Source organism: Dermacentor andersoni, chromosome 4 (assembly GCF_023375885.2).
Source record: "Dermacentor andersoni chromosome 4, qqDerAnde1_hic_scaffold, whole genome shotgun sequence".
NCBI classification, from domain to species: domain Eukaryota; kingdom Metazoa; phylum Arthropoda; class Arachnida; order Ixodida; family Ixodidae; genus Dermacentor; species Dermacentor andersoni.
The window spans coordinates 211,880,372-211,898,911 of NC_092817.1; the positions used below are offsets into that span (position 1 = coordinate 211,880,372).

At 43.5% G+C, this 18,540-nt stretch overlaps 1 protein-coding gene across 1 annotated transcript in view; it reads right to left on the bottom strand.

Moving 5' to 3' along the window:
• Positions 1–18,540, bottom strand: part of LOC126538479 (acid phosphatase type 7) — a 182,767-nt gene that overhangs the window by 120,209 nt on the left and 44,018 nt on the right. Inside the window, exon 3 of the mRNA XM_072288022.1 lies at positions 655–849. Coding sequence (XP_072144123.1) covers positions 655–849 — 195 coding nt within the window. The remainder of the gene's footprint in view (positions 1–654; positions 850–18,540) is intronic.

Here is an 18,540-nt window from a genome sequence, read left to right on the forward strand (position 1 = left end):
TTCTTCAGAGATCATGTTATCTTAACGTCAATGACCAAACGTCTTCTGTTTACATGGCAACTAGCGGCGTGCTTCGAGCATCAGTATTAGGATCACTCCTTTTATAAAATGTTTAAGACTGACATTCTTTCCGTTTTTCGGAACTCTTCTTTTCTTCTATATGCCTATGATATCAAATTTTCACACTGCTGATGACTGTCGCGCATTGCAGTCGGACCTGCTTTCCTTTACTAAATGGTGCAAAGATAATAATCTTTCCTTGAATGCAGCTAAACCGAAACGACGACTTTCACACGCAAAACAGCAGACATTTCTTTTTCTTATTCTGTAAATTCCGTACCGTTGTGTGAGGTCTGTGAGATCAATTATCTTGGTGTACTTTTTGATGGAACCTTACACTTTTATGCTCACACTAAACGCGTTGCTATGCGCGGTATGCGCTTTCTTGGCTCTGTTTGCAAACTATCGAGGGAATTCAAGGCACCTACACCGTTCCGCAAGTTACATTTATGTCGGGCACATCCGTTTGTAGTGAATGCAAAGTTTTTCCCATCCCTGCCATTTACGTACAATCGTGTGCACTGATGCGGTCTGCTCTGACGTATCACCCTGTGTCCTCCGTGTGGATTTTCATATGTGTGCGCGTATGCTCACCGTAAAACGCCCCTGGCGTGAGGTCTTCCAGCAGGACCCTGTGGATATAGATGAGCCTCCTCTCGGAGCCGCCGTCGTAGAACTTGGTGCTTTGGCCCGTGGCTTGCCTGTCCAGGCCGTCTTCGCCGAACTCCACCACGGAATCGTTGGTCGGGTCGAAAGTTGTCCACGTGACCAGCATCTGCGTAGGAAGGGCTGCGCACGCACATCAACTTGTCGCTGAACTACAACATTTTAATATTGCCGCGTTTCCAAATGGGCTTAGGAGTATTATTCAATCACTCGAATCCTCACTAGAAATGATTTCCTGGTAACAATCGTCCTAAATAAACATAGTACCTTTGGTATCTCGAAGTGTTTGTGATGCAATTACGCTCAATTACTGCCATGCTCTCTTTCGCGCAGTAGTGTATTTTAAAAACAAAGATTATAAAAAACAAGATCGGCAGACATATGACAGCTAGCGCTTGTGATGCAAGTGCTCAAAATCTAAACATGTATAAAATTTACCATAGAGTGTCAAGCATAATAGCGTACACACCGACAGAGCGCTTTCTCATTTTTTTTCATTTTTTCATTTTATTATCCTCAAGCGCATACGCTACAGAGGTGACTAGTATATAACTTATAGAGAAAAATTACCAAAACACAATCAAGACTGATGAAACAAAACGCAACACAGAAAGGCGACTACAGGAAAAAAATACAGATACAAATACATCTGCAGCAACTGATAACTACAAGAAACGGTGATGCGCAACAATGCTACACAGTGGATCAAACAACAACCACAAGCGGATCTCTCTCTCTCTCTCTATATATATATATATATATGTATATATATATATATATAGATATACATATATATATATATATATATATATATATATATATATATATATATATATATATATATATATATATATATTTAGAAAGAGAGAGCGAGAAAGAGACTACGACGCTCTGAGGACCTGATAACTGCCCCAAAGAATCAAAGAAAATGGCAGGGATCAGCGTGAAGATATCGCACGAGAGATTAATGAGATCAGTCACGATTTGGTATTAATGCTGCGTCGAGGGAAAGGCGATTGCATTCTGTCGATCTACGAGGTAGAAAAGAATGAAAATGGCATCCGTTTCGCAACTTAAGACGTTTACTTCGTAAGGATGGTCGATGCGGGATGAGCGATAAAATAGCTGCGAAATAAAAGCATGCTTCATTTGGTCATGACGAAAAATTTTGTGAAAAAGGCTAAGGGGCATGGTATTGTGCTACGGCGCTCAAGAGACGGCTTATAGAACTTATGGTGCCAGTACGGTTGTAATTCGAAGGAATGAAACGCGGCGAATTATTCTGGACCATCTCGAGTGAGGATGTTAAGTTCGTGAAACCAGGGTCCCAAACTGCAGAATCATATTCTTATTTTAACATACTAATGTCTTGTACATAGTCAGTTTAGTAGAAATAGGTGCTTTAGAAAAACATTTGGTGCAGGTAACCAAGCATACGATAACTGTTGTTAATGATGTGCTCAATATGATGCTTCTAGCTAAGATTACTAGTTATATTGACACCTACGTATTTAGACACGTATATTACACCCCGTTACCTCTGCAAGATGTAACGGGGTCTAAAGGAATGTAATTTAATTCATAGCAAGCAGGAGTAGTGAGAATATTGCGCGATAGTCGCATAAGTTCACAGTTTTTAACATTTAAATCTACGGCCCCTATATGACACCATTTCGGCCAATTAGGTAAACTTGAAAAGCAGAATCATCGGTAGCGCCCGCTGTTTCGCGATAAATAATGCAGTCGTCGGCGAATACGGATCCAAGTCACGCAGTTCGGGAGGTAATTAATGTAAAGTGAGAAGAGAAGAGGGCGCATGACTGACTCCTGTGGTGCACCTGACGCGACAGATGTTAACGACGAATTACTATTTTTAGTGAGCAATTACTGCGACCGTCTCTTAAGAAATGATTATATCGAGCTGAGAAAATTTACGTCGATATTGAGGCACCCGAGTTTTAAAAGAAGGCAGTGGTTGATTCCATGAAATTATTTAGAGAAATCTACGAAAATGCACACAAGTAAAGAACGATTGTCGATAAGAGTGAGCATGGAGTGAATAAACACAATAGCTGAGTCTCGCAAGAATACGACTTCCTAAAACCTTATTGTGCCTAATTGAAAAAGAAATTCCAAGTGAAGAAGCTGGAAAGAGGTGAATAGATTAGAGGTTCGTGAATTTTGCAATGCATGCTGGTAAGAGAAATGGGGCGAGAATTAAGTGGTGATTACTTATTACCTGACTTATGAAGTGGAATCACTTTCACCTGCTTCGAAAGCTCAGGAAGAATACCAGTATTTAATGATTTTTGAAATATTTGTGTAAGAAAAATAGAGGACTACATCTTTGTTCCTTTGAACGATTCTGCATTTATGCAGTCAAGGCCACAGGAACATGAATGAAGGTTTCGGTGTCAATGAGCTTTAGAATACCGGCTACATCTAGTACTATTGGCTACATGTTAATAAAGTAAGGGAAAGGATATGATGGTGAGAATATTTTTATTGTGGATGAGAAATTTGGACTAAATCTACGATACAAAATGACCGCGCACTCTTTACTATGAACAGGCAAGTCATTCTGGTCGACTAAAGAAACCTCCGTGTGGATGGGGGTATTAGTTACGATATTCGAAAATTTCTGAGTTTTACTGATAAGCATGGAAGGAAGTGTGTTTTGAGAAAATAAGACTTCGCAGAAGCGAGGGCTTGATTGTAGATGTCACACTCAATAGTGTATGCATGTAATCGCTGCTCTGTATTATGCAACTTGGCGGCCCGAAATGAGCGTTTTTTTATGTTAGAAAGCCGATTTAAATATAATGCAAACCATGGCGCGTCTGTATTTCTTGGTATTATTTTGGGGGAGATGTAGGTTCTTGTATATATAAAATTGGTTTGCAAACTGGTCGCAGGTCCCTTAGAGAAAGCGATATTTAAAGCCATGAAAGTAGTTACCAAGAAAAAGCTACAGTTCACTATTGATCCTTTCAAGATGTGCCTTATTCTAGGCAAATTTAAGCTCTCGTTTTTTTCTAGCTGGGATGCAATAAAGCATAGATCAAATTGAATTAAAGATTGATCGCCGAGTCCAGGCATGAAAGCTATTGTGACTATCATATCGGGCACAGTGGTCAGAATTAGGTCCGGAAGGTTTGAGGAAACGCGGAAGACGCATGTGGGATTATCAACTATTTGAGTAAAATTGAAAATAGAAAGTGTCAAGGAACGCCTGTCAATGCGAAAAATACGGTGTGCAACATGATGGTACCGATGCCCAATTTATTGTCGCGTAATTAAGGTCGCCTAAAATAGTTACTGGGGATGATGGGTATCGAAGTCCACATTGCCTCAACGCCGAGACACAGCATTGCGACTCTGAGACCTAAGCGCACACATCGTATTTCCAGCCTGGAAGCTCAGCTTCATCTTGCACCCTTGCATCCCTGCGTATAATAACTCTTCTTTGCTCTTGTCATATTTTTTTGGGGCCTACCACATCGCAACCAACTTATAAATCCAGCTCACTGCATTCTCGTCTTAGCCATTAGTCTCACAATTTCGGTCAAACGGTGCTACTGGGCATATTGAGGCGCTAGTTGAGACCTAGAGGTTCAGTATCAAAAGAGAAGCCTGAGAGATCAGACTTTACCATAGAAAGCTTTTACTGGAGAAAAACTGAAGAAAAACAGGAGGACGCTTAAGCTTCGCCTTTAAGATTGGAAGGCGATAGCAATAAAAGAGCAAAAACTATAGAACAAGTAATATGCTCGAATGGTTTCAGTGACCACAGATTACTGAATGTATTCATCAGTATCCAATTACCGTTTACAGTTGTCTCAATAAAGAGAATTCGTGTCAGCAACAAGGAAAATGATGAAGTAATCAACATTGATCTAGAATCATTTCTCAAACATCCATTTCTACCTTCGTTCCACACCAGGTCTGTTCATGATAACTGGGTGATGTTCAGAGATAAGTGATGTGCATTGGTTGAGCAGAAGATTCCTTTAATCAGAACAGCTGAATACACAAACAAACCGTGGTTCACGAAGTCCCTTGATCTATTCAGAAACAAGAAGAAACGTTCATACAGAACTGCAAAACGAACCGGCGCCCCGTCAGCTTGGGAAAGGTATCTTAACTGTTTAAGTTCTTACTGCTCCGCTCTCAATGTAGCCAAAAATAAATATTGTTCCCAAGACCTTCCTTCACTACTGAAATCCAATCCCAGAAAGTTCTGGCAAATTTTATCTCCTGAGTGCAATACTAATGACATCTCGTTACACAATAAAGAAAACAACATTCCTATTCCTAACAGTGAGTGCGCTCAAGGTTTTAATAATTTTTTTTTCATCCCTATTCGCAAAGGAAAGTATTACTAATTTGACCACTTTTGCAAACCTAGATTACCGGTACATGGAACCTGTTAACATTGCTATTGATGGTATTGTTCAGCTTACTATAAAATGGAAAGTTTCGTCTTCAGCAGATGTTGAAAATATTAATTCTAAATTACTCAAAAATACAGTCCCAGTATCTAGCAAGTTTTTATTCCACATTTTTCATCGATCTTTAATGACAGGTAAGATACCCAAAGATTGGAAAACAGCCAAAGTCACACTCATTCTTAATGATGCTGGCTAAAACTTGGCTGAGATCTATCGACCGATATCACTAATGTGCATATGCTGCAAAATGATGGAACATATTATTGCATCTGATGTTTACCTTCATTTAGTATCGAACAACGTTTTTTATAATCAACATGGTTTCAGGAGAGGTTTGTCGTGCGAAACGCAGCTGCTTGAATTTACAACAGATTTACATTTTTACATGGACTGAAACCTTCAAAGTGACAGCATGTTTCTGCATTTTTCTAAAGCTTTTGACCACGTAGTCCATTGTCGTCTGTTCTTGAAGTTATCATCATTAAAATTTGATTCGCTAACTCTATCCTGGCTTCGAAAGTTTCTATCTAACAGGCCGCAGTTTACTTTCGCTAACAGCTTCTCCTTGCCCCTATCAGATGTTCCATCCGGTGTACTACAATGAAGCGTACTTGGTGCCTTACTCTATCTGATATAGATTAATGACCTACCCAATAACGTATCATCATGCATGCGATCTTCGCTGACGACTGCATTATCTATCATTCTATTAACAGCTCTAATGACCACCTGACCCTCCAAAATGATCTTAACCGAATTATTAATTGGTGTGACACCTGTCTAATGACTCTAAGTTTATCATAATGTAAAGTGATGTCCTTTACCCGCAAACGCACTAACTTGGACTATTCCTACTGTATTAAAAATGTCTAATTATCTCGAACCTCATCATTTAAATATCTCGGCGTGAGTTCTTTCAACAAACCTCACCTGGACTTCTCACATTACCACCATCTGTGCCAGTGCTTCTCGATCGCTTTATTACCTGCGACGTAACCTTCGGAACTCACCTCCACTCATCCGCAAACTGACATTTCGAACATTTGCTCGCCCTCGACTTGAATTCGCCGTTCCAGTCTGCTCTCCCAACCGCAATAGCTTAATCAACATGCTGGAATCAATCCAAAATAGAGCCGCACGTTTATTTTCCCGGAATTATGACTACCGTTCTAGCGTAACTCAAATAAAGGTTCACCTTTCCGTTCAGCTGCTAAGTATACGTCGCGACATAGCCCTTTTGTCATTATGTTATAAGTACACCCACCACACTAACAAACGCTCTATATACCTAGAAACGCTATCGCGCACGTCGCACAGATTACACAATCATCATAGCTTCACGCGCATCTATGGTAAAACAGAAGCATTTAACCCGTCTGCAATTCCACGTGCCATTCGGCTCTGGAACAGCCTCCCGACAACATAGTTGCGGAAACTGACCGTGAAAAATTCAGGTCCTCACTCCCCTCGCTTAACCCTGGTTAACCATTGATATCTCATTCACTGTTCTGTGTTATTTTTTCTACCCTTTTTTGCACCATAATACGTTTCTTACGAACTCATAGAGTTACTTTTTATTGTACTCACATACATCATTATGTAGCTAATATGTGTAACTTTGAGGCTGTGCGCTTGGCTGGTGTTGTTTTACAATTACTATTGTTATTGTTACTAGATTCTATGCACTTAATTGATTCCGTGCCCCCCCCCCCCTTACTCAATCCCTATGTAAGGGCCTTGTAAGGGTTTTTACAAATAAAATACAAAATAAAAATTCCGCCGTGCTTGCCACGCTTCCCGACAACTGCATCTTATCTAACCGTAATGTTTACCGGAAACGCTAACTCCGAACGCTATGCATGAAGTCGAGCTTTCTGGTAGAAACAGCATGTGATGCTACGGAGGCGAGCGCACTCTGGAGGTGTTGCAAGGAAATGGGTGCCCTGCTTGGCGCGTGGAAATCTTGGAGGCCATGTCCGCCGTGGGCATGGTAGAAATGCTGGAAAAAGGGTTTGTGTTTGAGTATCCAGGTAAGAGAATTGTGTTTCCTTCTATACTCAAGCTACAGTCCAACGCTATTCTGTCTGCTGATCGCCTTCAGATTGTACTTCACAATTTTTCTGACGCATGTTAGATTGAGGAATTCAATTAGTTCAGTAATGCCTCGGCGCCATTCGGATGGCCTGTGTGGTTGTAGCTCGGAATGATTTTTCGCCAAGGAACGTCCGACGCCCACATCGAATATTTGCGACGTGGGGCCCTTAAGCTACCACGTTAAAATGTCCCTAATAACACCGCCACAGGACCCGACGAAATCCCAATACAGCTAACCAAGAACATTTATCCATAGAGCAAGGCACTGCTGACTCGTGATATCGAACAAGTGATTAAAACGAACAAAATTCCAGTTGGAATGCGTGACAGCAAGAAGAACCTGACCTACAAAGACATAGTCGATAAGGATAGTGCGAGCTCGTACAAGCCAGTTACAGTAACGTCGGTGCCATATGAAATGGTAATGCAAGCCATAAAATCAGAAATGCCGAAATGGGTGGAAACAAGTGTTGTACAGGGGGAACTACGGAATGGGTTCAGACCAGGCAGGTGCTTAGAATATATTTTTGCTATAACTCAGTGCAAAGAGACATCAGTAGCTCATAATATACCTTTATGGACAACATTTCTAGATATAAAGGGCACCTATGACAACGTAATTAAGGGGTTGTTTTGAGATATTCTCAAGCGCGAAGGAATAGGCAGCGACTTCGTGGAATTACTGAGGGAGGTATACAGATACAAACGAGTAAAAATTGTACGGGAAGGCAGAAATTGTAATTAAGTAGTGGAAGTTCACCAAGGACCGATGCAAGGATACCCTGTGTATCCACTGTTGTTCACGCTGTATGTTAGGGGCATGGAAAGAAAACTGGAGAACACTCAATTACGATTTGATTGATCATACACGCGTTATGCACAATAGGTGCAACAGAAGGTCCCCGCACTGATGTATGCGGACGACATAGTTCTGCTAGCGGACAATCTAGGCCTTAAATTTAGCACAGAGAAATCGCGAGTTGTGAACTATAATGAAGCGACGAGTAACTACGTAGTGTCTATTCAACAACAAGTCATACCCATAGTCAAGCAATATGAATACGTCGGCGTATACATAAACGAACGAACCATTTACTCAAGCACCCACCAAGATAACCTGAAAATAAAAGGGAAGCGGAATGTACCAATAATGAAAAATACGGCACTTTGGGGCCACAATAATTATGAACTGGTGCGTTGGATCTGGGAAGGAATCATGGTGCCAAAGTTAACGTTCGCGAATTTCACTCTGTGCCTAAAATCAGATATATTGTCGGAGTTTGACGTTAACCAAACATTAGTGTGCTGGCTGGCTTTGGAAGCCGACGGCGAAACCACAAATTAGGTGGTGCAAGGAAACATCGGTGTCCTTGCGAGATCGCACATCATCAGCGTGGCAGAATTACAAAGCGTACCTTAAATCGTACTGCTCAGATTTAGGTAAAGCTAAAGATAAATATTTTTCCAATGTTTTCCTGAGCTGCTTAAGAACAACCCTGCCAAGTTTTGAAAAATAATAAAGCCTAACAACGAATCCTTTGAATTGTCATTAGAAAACAGCAGAAATATTCGTCTTCCAGACAGCGAATGTTCGGAGGTCTTTAACTCATTCTTCAGCTCTATATTTACACAGGAGAACACTTCAAATATACCTTTTGTTTCAGAATTAAGCTACCAATAGATGGAACCTATTGAAGTCACTTTAGAGGGCCTCTCTTCTCTCATAAATAATCTTCAGATGTAATAACCTTCATGTAGCATAGATGGTATAAACTCAAAGATTTTAAAGAATACAGCAGAAATATCAAGCAAAATTCTTTTTCACGTATTCAGACAGTCACTTGCGACTGGCCACCTTCTTGCAGATTGGAAGATGGCGAAAGTTATACCTGCATGTAAAAATGGCAACAGGAACTCCTGTTAAAATTATTGTCCCATTTCCTTGACATGCATTCCCTGCAAGTTGCTTGAACATATTATCGCTTCACAGATTTACAGACACCTTGAGGCTAACAAATTCCTTTTTCACATTCAGCATGGCTTTAGGAAGGGCCTCTCGTGCGAGACACAGTTATTTGAATTTACAACAGACCAACAAACTAACTTAAATTATAACTTACAAATTGATTGCTTGTTTCCTGATTTTTCGAAGGCATTCGACCATGTCGCACATTGTCGCCTAATATCAAAACTCTGCGCACTGAAATTGAACTCTCTTACCTTGTCATGGCTCCGAAATTTTCTGTCACATCGTCAGCAGTTTACTCTTGCAGATAACTACACTTCCTCCATAACAGACGTTTCTTCTTGGGTACCAGAGGGTAGCATCCTTGGTCTCTTGCTTTTTCTAATCTTTATTAACGAGCTACCTCAGAATTTATTCTCCAGCATAAGAATATTCACCGACGACTGCATAATTTATCGCCCAATTAAAGATTCAGATGATCATCTAGTTCTTCAGCAAGACCTTCAACAAATTATTAGCTGGTGCAATAAATGGCTAATGACTTTAAATACCACAAAATGCAAAGTAATGTCATTTACCCGGAAGTCGTCAACGCCACCGTATCCCTACCATATTAACAATTACACTGTTACAATAGCTATGCGATATAAGTATCTAGGAGTTCTATTCACATCGAATCTTTCTTGGACAGAGCATATCACGTCCATTTCAGCTAACGCCTCACAATCGTTGGGGTACGTGCGACGCAACTTAAGAAATGTTCTTCAAATGTTCGCAAGCTAGCTTACCTAATTCTCGTTCATCCCAAGCTCGAGTATAGATCTCCCATTTGGTCCCCTCACCAGAAATGCCTCATTAAAGCCCTAGAACGGATCTAGAACAGAGCAAGCCGCTTCATCATAAACGATTACAGCTTCGTGTTCGTGTGAGCTTCGTGTTCGTGTTATTACAGAAAGTATTACACAAATAAAAGTTATGCTTTCATTACAATCCTTGAACACTCGCCGAGACATTGCCCTTTTATCACTGTTACACAAATACCTTCACTCCACTCGAACACCCACATGCTTGAAATGAGCCTACTCCACGTGACATAGGCTTCATAATCGTTTCAGCTATGCCCGCCTTTACGGTTCTACAAAAGCATTCCTTTACTCTGCTCTTCCTCGTGCTATCAGAATATGGAATTCGCTCCCGGACAGCATTGCATGCCAGTCGAACTACGATTCATTCAGTGATGGCTTGACTGAATACATGACTAAAGAAATGGGAAGTTTTACGTTTGTCGCGCAACGCTTTCTGTTACTTGCACTATCTTTTACAGCTTATTGTCGCATTATTACCGTTATGTCGCTATGTTTACCGTTCCGATGGAATGTCGCGTCAGTAATTTTTCTGTCATTTTTTTAAATCATTGATACTGTTTAACACTCTGCTCTTGTTAATTACGCTTCACTGAAAACAATCTGTGTGATTTATTCCTTGTTATTGTATTGTGTTTTCTTTTTTTTCACTAGTCAATCCTGAGCTAAATAATTCTTTTTCATCTCGGTTGCCCTTACGGTTGTAGTTTGTAAACTGATACGGTTCATAGATGCCTTGCATTCTGTGTATTTTCTATGAACTGCCCCCCTTACACAATGCCTCACTTTGAGGCCTGTAAGGTATTTTTAAATAAATAAATAAAGTGCAGAAGGATATGTGCCTAAAAAGTGCGAGCATAGAAAGGAGGAAGAGGTCAAGAACGTTGGCAACCAAGTGCAGGATAATTGAAGGTGTAGGCAACCAGGTCAGACCAGAAAGAAAGAGAAAAAGGAACAGCGAAATGGATGCAAATAATGGAAACGAAAAATTCAGTGGATGTTTACAAGAATATGGAAAAAGAAACTAGAAGGCAAAATTTGTACGATAACACGAAGAGAAGCGCCTTGTTATTTGAGGCTACAGCTGATTGTCCAAGGACAAGAACATACAGCAGCAAATATTCGCAATTAGCCGAGGCATGTGCATGCTGCAGAAAGAAATTGGAGGACGCTTAAGCTTCGCCGTCAAGAGTGAAACGCCACAGCGTTATCGCAGCCCGTTCGCAGCGCCCACGCTCGGCTTGAGTCAAACAATGACGAAACGTGCGCCCCAGCAAGCGGAACGAACCAAACAACTCGGTGTCTCGGAGGGAGAAACGATCTAAACCTAAACCGATCTAAACGGCCCAACCTAAATTTGTGGGTGGGGCCACTTGAAATTTGGGGTGGGCCTACCTGAATTGGAGGCAGCCCATCTTGAATTTGTTGTGGGTAAACCTAAATTTGGAGCGATATGTAGGAGGGGGCGCAACCTGAATTTAGGGTGACATTGGGGTAGGCCAAGTTAATTTTGCGAATGGGCCAATTTGAAAGTTAGCAATGGGGCGAGTAAATTTTGGGAAGCAAAATCAAATGCTAAGTAACAGCTGTGCCCGAGAATGCTACGCATTTGTAGACAAGTATCTGATTTATTTCTCCTTTGTCGGCCGCTTTCGCCGCAGAGTGGCACAAGAATCGTCTTTAATTAGTTTCTGACAGGAAACAACACATAATCAAATCATCTAAAACGTGTGCATGGTATGAAAGGTTGCGCGAAATACTAATGGTTGGGGCTTTGGCTCAGTCCTTGGGCAGCGCAAACACGAGTTTTCTGAATACGTAGTGACTTATGCAAGTCGCACGCTTACGAAAGCCGAGAGTAACTACTTCGTGACGGAAAAAAGAGTTCTCGCCATATTTGTATGTGTCATCGCCAAATAGTCGAGCCAGGGCTCGTGCTCTTGCCTTTCTTCGGCCTTTATAACGGTCAGGGTGCATATTTCGAGGAAAAGTGGCCACGTGAATTTTGTTGCGAATGCTAAGCGAAAACAAGTGTGCGGTCTTCCTGTTGTCATTTTATTGGTGTTTGGTATCCTAGCCGGGATAGAATGAGGCACCCTTGCATTCTTCGTTGGGGACGTTGCAGTTGGCTGTTAATATGACCTTCGGCTAGTTCGCGTATGGTGTTGTGCACCCCGAGTCGTAGTAGGAGCTGCGCGGATGCATGTCGGGGTAGTCCCAGCGCTGACTTTAGTGCTGTACGGAGGAGGGTTTCCATCTAGTGCATCTCGGTCTGAGTTGAGATATGATAGGGGAGGTGGTAGGTTAATCTGCTAATTATGGTGGCTTGCACGATTCGGAGTACATCTTTTTCCTTGGAGTCCTTGTCGGCGGTTTGTACTGCACTTTATCATGCGCGTTATTAGGGTGATTTGTTGGCTGAGTATGTATAGGATACGTGTGTCCTTCCCGTTGTGTTGTATGTGAAGGCCTAGTACACGTAGCCTGCCTACCCTTGGAATAACGTTGCCATTGAGATGCAATGTGATGTATTCGTCGAGGTTGCGTAGTAGTGTATAGCGAGAGCCATCTGCTCCGGGCGCCGTTTTACGTCTTATGCCATGTAGGGCTGCCCTCACTTCTGTTTTTGTAGTATCGCCGTCCAATTTGGTTTCTTCCTCGTGTGGATAGTCTCTGGACTCGGTTCGGTGACCTGTAGCAATGTATCTCTGTTGCAGTGTTTGGAGGAGAGTGTCATGATCCATTTGTTCTTTGTGGATGATAGTCCGGATGGTGCTGGTTGGGTGCGTTTTTGTGAGCGTAGGGTGGAGTAGTAGGACCACGTTTTGGAAGCATTCAGTGTGCCATTAAGGCGGTCGCAGAGGTCGTGCCAACTGTTATTAGTGAGGCTGGTGGCGTATTGCTCAGCTTCTGCTGGGATCCGGGCGATTCTTTTTTTCAGCCTACGGTTGTGCCGCTACCTCCCCCATTGTTTGGTCAGGCCTCTTCGAACATCCCAGAGATGGAGCAGATGTCTGTCTACATCGGGTGTCGTCGTTGTCGCAGTAAGTTGCTTAGTGGCAGCTTTAAGATCTGCTTGTAGCTGTTGTGCCCACTCGTGTAGAGATGGCGCGTCGTGTTTTTGATATTTCGTTTTGTTGCACCGGAAAGCTTCCCGGATCGTTATTTTAATTGCGCATTATGGGGTGCGTATGGCCACCAGTTGGGCTTCTGTGGCTAGAATGCTGTGCTCACTGCCCAGATTCTCGATTAGGTTGTTCCAGGAGCATTGAGTAAACCCCCTCATCATTGTTAGATCAGGGCAGGCGTCCCTGCTTATCCTATATCCATTCTGGTTGGTGTGTCAGGTTCTCTCAGAAAAGTGTATCGATGAAGGCTGATGGCGTAGGCTAAACGGTGGCCTTTTGGTGTTTCTGTTTGGTACCCCAAGGCTGAGTGGGGCGCACTGAAATCTCCCAGAATAATAATAAATTTTTTGGCTTGTTTGCTGGCGGTCGAAAAAGTTGTCCGAAGTCGTCTCGTCGCGATTTAGGTGCACTGTAGGTATTAAGTAAAAACAAGCTGGTTTGATATCGATTCCTGGGTACAATTTCTAAGAGCACATGCGGAATATGGGAGCTGTCGAGCGTGTGCTCGATCACTGTGATTTGTTTGGACACAAGGGTGGCAGCTAGTGATGGTTTGGTGGTGTCATGCTATTCAGTGCAATGTACTTCTTGAAGTGCTATAACGTCTGGTGGGTGAGGCTGTGTGGCTAGGAACTGTGTGAGTGAGCCCCTCTTTCTTCGGCACCCTCTAGAATTCCACTGCCACACCCAGAATGGGTTAGTAGCGCATCTCTCAGGTTTGCTGGCCATGATTAGTTGATACCGCCTCGCTGGTGAGGTCAGGTGATGCACGAGACGGACACGTATAAGGGTGTGGGTCTACCACCTTCGTGGGTCTCGGGTGGCGTTAGTGTCATGTGGGAGGGAGTCGTTTTGATGGCTGAAAGTTGCGCTTAAAGTTGCACTGATGAGTTGTTTCATGTCAGTCATGGATGGTTGTATGACCTGTTGTACCATGTGCTTGACATCGGCAATAATCTCTTCCTTCATTTTTTGCATTTCCGCTCACAAAACAGTCGCCATGTCCTCTATCATTCGCACACTTCTTTGGTGCAGTAATTTTAAGGGGCTTCCTGAGGCGCAAGTATGGGTGCCTGGGTAAGTGAAATCGTCTGTGCGGAAAATAGTTTGTTTCGTTTGTTTCTTTCTTTGCTTGTTTGTTTCCAGTTTGGACGGAGGTGAAGGAAGGGAGGAGGAAATAGGGGAAAACTGCGCTGACCAACTCACCGCTGTCACCATCCCGGCATAATGGTTCGCCGTTTCCTGCCACGCGGCCTGAGGTTCTTTCGGCAGCTGTTTCTGCTGCGTCAGGCTGCGGCTCCCAGATCGGCTTCGACCACGTGGTTGCTTCTTGTACTTGGACGGCCTGCGGCGCCTGGACCCCCTGCGACTTTGGGACTGGCTGTGTCCCTGGGATCGGTAAATGGGGACGACCACGTGTTGCACCAGTAGTGGTAGATGCCGCAACGTTGAATGTCGTCACCTTGCTGGACTTCTTGTCGTAGTGGAGTTGTTCATCCGCCTTTTTCTGCTGCTCTCGGAACACGTGTCTCTTGTTAAATGGTTTTCGTTGCCTTACTGGACATCGGAAATCAGTGGAGGGGTGCTCTCTACCACAATGGGAACATTTCAGCATGCAATGATGTCCTTCGTAGGGATCGGAAGTTCCGCACGCAGCACAACAGGGTTTATCCGGGGTTGCGCAAACATCCGCTCGATGACCCGTGGAGAGGCACACGCAGCACTACGGCTGTCGGGGTTTATGAATTTAACACTGGTATTCTGGACGACGCAACGAGCTATGGAAAGAAGAATGATAGGTGTAACATTAAGGGATAAGGAAAGAGCAGATTGGGTGAGGGAACAAACGCGCGTTAATGACATCTTAGTTGAAATGAAGAAAAAGAAATGGGCATGGGCAGGACATGTAATGAGGAGGGAAGATAACCGATGGTCATTAAGGGTTACGGACTGGATTCCGAGGGAAGGGAAGCGTAGCAGGGGGCGACAGAAAGTTAGGTGGGCAGATGAGTTTAGGAAGTTTGAAGGGTCAACATGGCCACAATTAGTACATGACCGGGGCAGTTGGAGAAGTATGGGAGAGGCCTTTGCCCTGCAGTGGGCGTAACCAGGCTGATGATGATGATGATGATGATGATGATGATTCTGCTCCGTAATAGTAGACGTACCCGGGAATCCGAATGCCAGAGAACGTGATGATGGCCGTGGCTGAATTTCAAACCATTATTGCATGCAAGACCTGAGCCATCGGGGATCGGATATTTGTCATCAGGGTTGTGGGCGTGGTGCTCTTTTCTATGCCGTAGATGACCCCTTTGCTGGAGGCATGCGGAGGAGCCACATAGGCCTGAACCTCATACTGCTTGTTTTCCAGGCATAAATACTTGATAATCTGTAATCTTGCCATCAATTCTTCGGTGTGCTGACCACTGCGACCTTCTGCTCTCGGCGTATGCGGATGGTTAGCTGGTGGAGCGTGCTCTCGTTTATATGAGCCGCCGTGCCGATAACTCTGGCTATAGAATGCTGCGGCCACTCACCGGGATTCACTCGATCTTGCGGTCGGAAGACTACATTCAAATCGTCGATCGGTAGCGGGGGCTGCTGCGAGCCGTTATTGCGCAATGTGAGATGTAGCTGGCCCTGCTATGTAGGTTCAGTGTTGGTTGGCAAATTCGACGTAGCTTGGACCTGTGCCTTGCGCTTTCTTGCCACGAGAAACCAAGTCCTGTCTTCGTTTTCTTGACTTGGTTCTTGATCAATAGCGGTGGTTGGTGTGGTTTCGTCCAAGGCTGAGGCAGGTAGGGGGGTCTCGGGCAGCCATCTGCACGTAGCACTGCAGTGGGTATGAGCAGCAGACGATGCTGTCACGCCGTAATCGCGGCGCCTAAGTTAGGCCTAGCGATGCGGCCTGCTCGCCTCGCAATGTCTAAGGGCCCAGGTCTCACGATATTTGAGAGATCTCGCTCTCAAAAAAATTTCACCCGTGGGATCCGTCGATTGGTGGTGGTAAGCATTTTGTAGAAACAAAAGATCAGCTGTGAGGTGTTTCATGAGCTGGATCCCATTCGGAGTGCGTCCTTCACGCGCGGTTTTCTTCTTCATTACCTCCTGGTATTGATAAGAGTGAGCTAATCCCAAGGGAACATCATAAATAACAGTATGTGTGCATACTAAATAAATAATGTTGCCTTGGAATTAGCTCACTCTGGTATTGATAAAGGTGAGCTAATTGCAAGGGAACATTATTTATGCAATATGCATGCATACTGTTATTTATTCGGAATACACTCATCACTTTACATTTGCCAACGTTTAGTTGCTATAACCTACGTTTTCACCAATGAGCTACTGTAATTAGATCAAACTGGAGGTGTTTAGGATCCTCTGCATTAGCTATTTCACTAAAGATAACAGAATAATCAGCAGATATGTGTCTCTTGGATGATAGTGAGGAAGCGAGGTCATTAACATAAGTAAGAAAGAAAAGAGGCGCAACCGCTGAAATTTGTTACACACCGGAACTTACGCTTTGAAGTGGTTAGTTGCGGCCGTTTGCGGTCACAAATTAAGTGTGATTAGACTAGAAGCATGCAATCCACTTCAGGTTGTTAGTGTCAAGGTTTAGCTGACTTAGTTTATAAACTAATGTTTATGACACACCTTGTGAAATGCTTTAGCGAAATCTAAAAAAATGCAATCTTCAAATGATGAAAGATCGAGAGTACTGTACAATTTATGCGTAAAAATTGCAAGGTGAGTTTCAGATGAAAATAATTTTTCCAAATCCGTAATTAGCTGGCGTCCAGAATGCATTGTGTTCAAGGAAGTTAGGAAGACGTTTGAAAATCGTCATCATCATCAGCAGCAGCATATGTTATGTCCACTGCAGGACGAAGGCCTCTGCGGTATCCAATTACCCCTGTCCTGCGCCTACCAATTCCAACTAGCGCCCGCGAATTTCCTAATTTCATCGCTCTACCTAGACTTCTGCTATCCTCGATTACGTTTCGCTTCTCTTGCTACCCATTCAGTAACCCTAATAACCAACGGTTATCCAACCGGTGCATTAAATGGCCTGCCCAGCTCCATTTTTCCCTCTTAATGTCAATGAGAATATCGGCTATACCCGTTTGCTCTCTCATCCAAGCCCCTCAATTTTTGCCTCTTAACGTTATGCCTAGCAAACTTCATTCCCACGTTCTTTTCACGGTCCTTAACTTGTTCTCGAACTTCTTTGCCAGTCCCCAAGTCTCTGCCTCATATGTCAACACTGGTAAAATGCACTGATTGTAGACCTTCCATTTCAATGATAATGGCAAGCTTCCTGTCAGGAGCTGACAATCTCTGCCGCATACGATCCAACCCATTTTTACACTTCTATGAATTTCCTTCTCATGATCAGGGTTCCTTGTGCTTAACTGACCTAGGTAAACGTACTCCTCCAAATATTCTAGAGGCTGACTGGCGGTCTTGAACTCTTGTTCCCTTGCCCGGTGATTCATCATTATCTTTGTCTTCTGCATAATAATCTTCAACCCCACTCTTACACTCTCTCTCTGTTACGGTCAACAATCATTTGTTGTAACTCATCTGCATTGTTGCACGACATTGCTCTGGCTATGTTCTCAGACCCGTTCTACGCACAGGTCTTGGCGCTGTCCCTCCTGAATGTTTCCTTCGGGGGCTTCGCTGCACCAGGCATTCCCTTGCCACTGGTGCGGCCTTCCACGAGCTTCATCGATGACGATGTGCTGGCTGAGTTTCACCGCTCCCAGCAAATCCCGTGCCAGCATCCAAGACTGACTGCGACATCTGCACTCACCTGACAACCAAAGCCTTCCAGCGTCACGTGATCCGAGGGGCGGATATATGAGCAGCACTTGTCAGCTGAGCGTCCGGGGCACGACATTGCTCTGGCTATGTTCTCACACCAGTTCTACGCACAGGTCAGTTACTTACAACCTGCTAAATGTTATCGTAGTTCTAATCATTGTACAGTAGTGGTGTCGTGCCCCACCAACTTGCTATATGTTTTGCGAAAGTGCCTTGTAGGGTTGGTTTCTGCTATAGATGCTGTATCGAGTGTTCTGTTAATGCTCTCGGGAGATATCGAGAGTAACCCTGGCCCCAGAACCAATGCTGCACCTACAGGTTCTGACAGTGCCAAAATCACTGAAATTTTTGAAGTTGTTAAAGGCTTAGAAACGAATCAGGCGAGGTTTCTTCAAGAAATTCAAGTTCTTAAAGAACAACAAAATGTGCTGAATACGTCAGTCCAAGCCCTTCTTGTCTGGGTGAATCTTATGGAA